The following is a 6,415-nucleotide window of genomic DNA, read 5'->3' as shown; positions in this document are numbered from 1 at the left end:
TAGTTCGCCAACATAATGTCTCTACCTTTAGAGAACTGAAGAACATGATTATCTTTTGATTGAGTGATTAGACCGAACCCTAATGAAGGGCTGCCTACGTATCCTTTTAGGAATCAGGTCAAACGTAGTTCAATGAACTTTTCGTGTTTTTTTTTGAATAAATTTTTTTCTTTTTTTTTTTAATAATTTTTTTAAATAAATTTTTTAGTTTTTTTTTTAAGCACTAGACCAGTGGCGTTTGAGATAAAAGAGGATACCTTTTTATCTTCTCATCATAAGAATGAGAAGGAGTGCTAATTGTAGTATCTCTTGATCGAATCTGCATTGACAATTGTGTCAATTGCCTTTCCCTCCATATCTGCCAATTGCAAAGCTCCTTTGGATAACACTTGCTTAATAACATAAGGGCCTTGCCAATTTGGAGCAAACTTTCCCTTGGCCTCGTCTTGGTGGGGAAGGATACGTTTCACAACAAGTTGACCCACTTCAAAATTCCTTGGGCGTACTTTCTTATTATATGCCCGAGCAATCCTCTGCTGATATAATTGACCAAAACAGATTGATGTCAATCGTTTTTCTTCTATCAATGATAATTGTTCTAACCTCGATTTAACCCATTCTGTATCCTCGATTTCTGCTTGAACAATGGTTCGAAGAGAAGGAATTTCAACTTCTGCGGGTATGACAGCCTCAGTTCCATAAACCAATAAGTAAGGAGTTGCACCGACTGACGTACGAACAGTCATGCGATATCCCATGAGAGCGAAGGGTAATTTCTCATGCCATTGCCTAGATCCTTGCACCATTTTCCTAAGAATCTTCTTGATGTTCTTATTCGCAGCTTCAACAGCCCCATTTGATTTGGGACGATAAGGGGTTGAATGACGATGAACAATTTTAAATTGCTCACAAACTTCCTTCATCAAGTGGCTGTTGAGATTCATTGCATTGTCTGTAATAATTATTTTTGGTATGCCAAAACGACATATGATGTTGGAATGAACGAAGTCCACCACCGCTTTCTTGGTAACTGATTTGAATGTGACAGCTTCTACCCATTTGGTAAAGTAATCGATGGCAACTAAAATAAACCGATGACCGTTAGATGCTTTTGGCTCTATCGGCCCAATAACGTCTATTCCCCATGTAACAAAAGGCCACGGAGCAGACATAGGATGCAACTCTAAAGGGGGTGAGTGAATCAAGTCGCTATGAATTTGGCACTGATGGCACTTGCGAACAAATTGGAAGCAATCTCGCTCCATGGTCAACCAATAGTACCCTGCCCGAATAATCTTTTTTGCTAGAATGTAACCATTCATGTGTGGGCCACATACCCCTGAGTGTACCTCATTCATAATTGTTTCCGCCTCTTGATTATTCACACATCGTAATAAATTCAAATCCGGAGTCCTTTTATATAAGATATCGCCACTTAAGAGGAACCCATTGGCAAGTCGCCTAATAGTTCTTTTTTGATCTTTATCAGCATGCAGTGGATATTCTCTAGCTTTTATAAACTTTTTGATGTCGTGATACCAAGGCTCACCATCTGCCTCTACCGCAATTATATTGCAATAACCATGTTGATCCCTAACTTGGATTTCCAACGGGTCAATGTAGGCATTACCTGGGTATGGAAGCATCGATGCTAAGGTGGCCAAAGCATCAGCCAACTCATTGTGAAACCTGGGAATATATCTAAATTCAATGGACTTGAATTTTTTTATGAGATCTTCTAAACATTGTTTGTACGGTATGAGCTTAATGTCTCGAGTTTCCCATTCGCCTCGAGCCTGTCGAATGAGCAAGTCAGAATCCCCTAAGACTAAGAGCTCATGTACATCCAGATTTATTGCAATATTCAAACCCATGATGCAAGCTTCGTATTCTGTTGTGTTGTTGGTAGAAAAGAATCGAAGTCGTGCTGTGGCAGGATAATGACAACCACTTGGTGAGATAAGAACTGCCCCAATTCCCACTCCGTTTTTGTTGACAGCCCCATCAAAATATAATTTCCATACGGGGTCATTATCAGGATTTTCTTCCTCAATAGAGTTGACCTCTTCATCAGGGAAGTATGTCTTTAAGGGTTCGTATTCATCGTCAATCGGATTCTCTGCCAGATGATCGGCCAATGCTTGTGTTTTCATGGCGGTGCGAGTAACATACACAAAATCAAATTCGGTAAGCAAAATCTGCCATTTTGCCAACCTACCCGTCGGCATGGCTTTTTGAAAAATATATTTCAGAGGATCCATTCGGGATATGAGGTAAGTGGTGTGGGACAAAAAATAGTGCTTCAATTTTTGGGCGATCCAAGTTAAAGCACAACATGTTTTTTCTAATAGAGTGTACTTTGCCTCATAGGATGTGAACTTTTTGCTCAAGTAATAGATGGCTTGTTCCTTTTTCCCCGTGACGTCATGTTGTCCTAGAACGCAACCAAAAGAATTATCCGTTACCGAGAGGTATAAAAACAAAGGCCTACCAGGCTCTGGGGGGACCAGTACCGGAGGATTTGCTAAATATTCCTTAATTTTGTCAAAAGCATTTTGACACTCACTTGTCCATTTAATAGCAGCATCCTTTTTCAATAACTTGAATATCGGCTCGCATGTAGTAGTGAGTTGAGCGATAAATCTGCTGATATAGTTTAATCTTCCCAGAAAACTCATGACTTCAGTTCTGGTTTTTGGAGGTGGCAATTCTCGAATGGACTTTATCTTGGAGGGGTCTAATTCAATGCCTCTTCGGCTAACTATAAAACCCAAAAGCTTGCCAGATGGAACTCCAAATGCACATTTAGCCGGATTAAGCTTGAGATTGTACTTTCTCAACCTTTCGAAAAATTTTCTTAGATCACGCACATGGTCAATTTGCGTTCTAGACTTAATGATGACATCATCGACATATACCTCAACTTCTTTATGCATCATGTCATGAAATATTGTAGTCATAGCTCTCATGTAGGTTGCCCCTGCATTTTTTAGACCAAATGGCATGACCCTATAACAATATGTACCCCACGGGGTAGTGAAAGCAGTTTTTTCAGCGTCTTTTTCATCCATGAGAATTTGGTGATATCCGGCGTAGCAGTCCACAAAAGATTGAATCTCGTGTTTAGCACAATTGTCAACCAAGATATGAATGTTGGGTAGTGGAAAATTGTCTTTTGGACTTGCTTTGTTTAAATCTCGATAATCAACACAAACTCTGATCTTTCCATCCTTTTTTGGTACTGGCACAACATTAGCCAACCAAGTAGTGTATTGGACGACCCTGATCACTTTTGCATTCAGTTGTTTCATGATTTCCTCTTTGATTTTATCGCTCATATCTGCCTTAAATTTTCTCTGCTTTTGCTGGACAGGTGGAAAATCAGGATGTATGGGAAGTTTGTGAACTACCAAATCAGCACTTAACCCAGGCATGTCATCATATGACCAAGCGAAGACATCTTTGTATTCAATTAAAACTTGAATTATGTCGTCTCGAATAGTTCGATCGACATGAATGCTTATCTTTATTTCTTTCACTTCTTCGGGAGTTCCCAAATTAAACACCTCTGTTTCACCTAAATTAGGTTTAGGCTTATTTTCAAATTGATCCAAACCCCTTTTAATTTCTTCATCAGCTTCATCTTCATCATATTCCTTAGACTTAGGATTCATTGTTATGAGATCAGACAACTTTTTAGGATCTAATTGTAAACTCCACATGCATGTCATATTATTAAAGTTAACGTAACTGAAATGAAAATAAGATGGCAAATATTAGAAAGAGTAGGAACACAGAAGATGACTAGAACTTTATTGCATTGAATGGGAAAGGATAGAAGGGTTAACAATAAAGCGAAACAACTAGAATGTTTGAATTACAACCCTGAGAATAATCCAAGAAAAATAAAATAAAAAACAGCAAAACAAAACTACCATGACTCCTTTTTTGTAGGGAGAGGAGTGGCTTTCCAGTTATTGAGTTGGACATTCGGGCCGATAAACTGCACATCCATATGACTAGTGCCCTCACCCCTCTGAGTCATATTTACCTCATAAAACATTTCCTTGATACCTTGGCACATTTCATCCACATCATTTTGGATTGGTAATTCTGGACACGGTTCACCCTGAGATTTAATGAAAGATTGAGCAATATGGGGGATCGGCTTCGACAGATTCCAAGCATTTCTTTTACGATCTTTTGCCCATTTTCTATCAAATCTAGTTGGATTGAAACCCAAACCGAATGTATCTTGATTACCCATTGGACTGATAGGATTCACAATCCCTTGTAACGACAAACCTAACCCCTTTCCTGGTTCATAGCCATTTTGTACCATTTGAGCCACCACCATGACGGAAGTAGAGGACAGACGAGGTTGGAGGATAGGATTTCCTTCTAAGAACTGATTAACCGTTATTATCTCTAGAGCCTGATAGTTGAGGGATTCACAACCTCTTTTAGCCTCAATGCATGGTATTGAAGGATCTCGGGTGATCGGGAGATCATCTTCACCATGGACAATGATTTCTTGTTTGTCATGTTCAAACTTGACCACTTGGTGTAGAGTAGATGGCACAGCTCTAGCCATGTGGATCCACGGCCTACCCAAAAGCAGATTGTAAGACGTGTCCATGTCTATAACTTGGAAAGTGATTCCAAACTCCGCTGGTCCAATTGTAACAATTAAGTATATTTCACCAAGAGTATCCCGTTTTGCACCATCAAATGCCCGTACACAAACATTGTTAGTACGAATCCTATTACTGCTGATTTTCAAGCTTTGTAGAGTGGAAAGAGGGCATATGTCTACACCTGATCCTCCATCGACCATGACTCTCTTCACATAGTGTTCTTCACATTTCACGGTTAAATGTAGAGCCCTATTATGTCCAGATCCTTCCAAGGGCAATTCATCATCAGTGAAAGTGATCCTATTTACCTCAAAAATTCGATTGACCATCTTTTCCAAGTGACCTACTGTAATATTTTCTGATATATGTGCCTCATTCAAAATTCTGGTCAACACTTCACGATGTTCTTTGGAATGTATGAGTAATGACAATAAAGATATTTGAGCAGGCGTTTTCCTCAACTGATCTATAACAGAATAATCTTGAGCTTTCATCTTTTTCAGAAACTCTTCAGCATCTTCCTCAGTGACTGGTTTTTTCATCGGCAACTGATTCTCTTTGATTTGTTTGTCCCTCCTTAATTCTTCCGGAGCATAACATCTTCCGGAACGAGTTAAGACTCTTGTTTCATTTGTTTCTTCAACAATCTCCTTTCCCTTGTGAGTAACGACGACTTCGTTGTAGTTCCACGGAACGGCCTTGGTGTTTGTGATAGGAAGTTGTGCTGCAATTTGTATCTCAACTGGATCTTTCATACCTTTTTGATTTTGATCAAACGTTGAAAATTTACCAGGAATGTAGCATTTTGGTCCATTCAATGGTACGTCTCCTCTTTTTATAGACTCAGGGACATACAACACTAGCTTCCTCGAGTTCCCAGAATTCGAACGTGCACCTTTAACAATTATCGGTGCCCTTTGTATGGGTTCTAAAACCATACTAGACTCTTCTCTTAAAACCTTGATTTCCACTTTTGTTCTACTTGTTTGCACATAATCTTCAAAAATGCCAACCATCCCCACAACACGCTCATTATTATGAGCAGGGAGTGGGTTATTGGTGACATTCGATGCTTCCTCATTGCGTACCTCGATTACCTTATCCTCAATTAACTTCTCAATGACTCTTTTTAGGGTCCAACAATTCTCTGTGCTATGACCTGGTGCGTTGGCGTGATACTCGCATATAACAGTCGGATCAAAACCTCTTGCATTTGGATTGACAACGTACGGATTGACAGGTTCAACCAGTCTCAATTGTATCAATTTCCGTAACAAACTCGTATACGATTCCCCAATTGGGGTAAATTTTTCTTTTTGACCTTGTTCTCTTGTATAGTTTGCCGGGGGACGTGGATTATATGGCGCCTGGAAATTTTGTTGTTCTGGGCGAGAAACTTGTGGGGCAGGCCCCGCCATTGTTGGCGCGAAGGAGGCCGGACATATGCCTGAGTATTGAGAACTGCATATTGGGATGGGTAATAATGCCGAGGAGAATTATATTGTTCTTGTTGGACTTGACAATAAGGATTGTTCATGCCTATTCGAACACCTCTTGATTCAGATGCCGCCATGGACCTTCCTCCTTCTTTTTTCGATTGGTAAAATGTAACGACCTGTTTAGTCGTTTTGAGCAGCAGATTTTATTTCGGGAAAAACTGGCCGAGTCGACGGATCCCACGACGAACCGTCAGGGGCACGACGGATCGTCGTGGTGGTCTCGTTTCAAAATACTTAGAATTCTGAAATTTGGGTACTGAAATCGACTCTCTAAACTTC

The 6,415-nt window shown here is 39.9% G+C and overlaps 2 protein-coding genes across 2 annotated transcripts; both read right to left on the bottom strand.

Moving 5' to 3' along the window:
• Positions 1-293: 293 nt before the first annotated feature.
• Positions 294-3,746, bottom strand: LOC107019476. The gene has a single exon (XM_015219966.2). The coding sequence runs from the start codon at positions 3,729-3,731 to the stop codon at positions 294-296; it is 3,438 nt and encodes a 1,145-aa protein (XP_015075452.1). The 5' UTR covers positions 3,732-3,746.
• Positions 3,747-3,931: 185 nt separating this feature from the next.
• On the bottom strand, positions 3,932-6,055 carry LOC107019474. Its single transcript, XM_015219965.1, has one exon. It carries the CDS (start codon positions 6,053-6,055, stop codon positions 3,932-3,934), a length of 2,124 nt encoding a protein of 707 aa, XP_015075451.1.
• Between the last annotated feature and the right edge of the window lie 360 nt (positions 6,056-6,415).

Source organism: Solanum pennellii, chromosome 5, assembly GCF_001406875.1.
Source record: "Solanum pennellii chromosome 5, SPENNV200".
NCBI lineage: Eukaryota > Viridiplantae > Streptophyta > Magnoliopsida > Solanales > Solanaceae > Solanum > Solanum pennellii.
The sequence above is the reverse complement of the archived record's forward strand: the minus strand, read 5'-3'. Positions and strand labels throughout refer to the sequence as shown.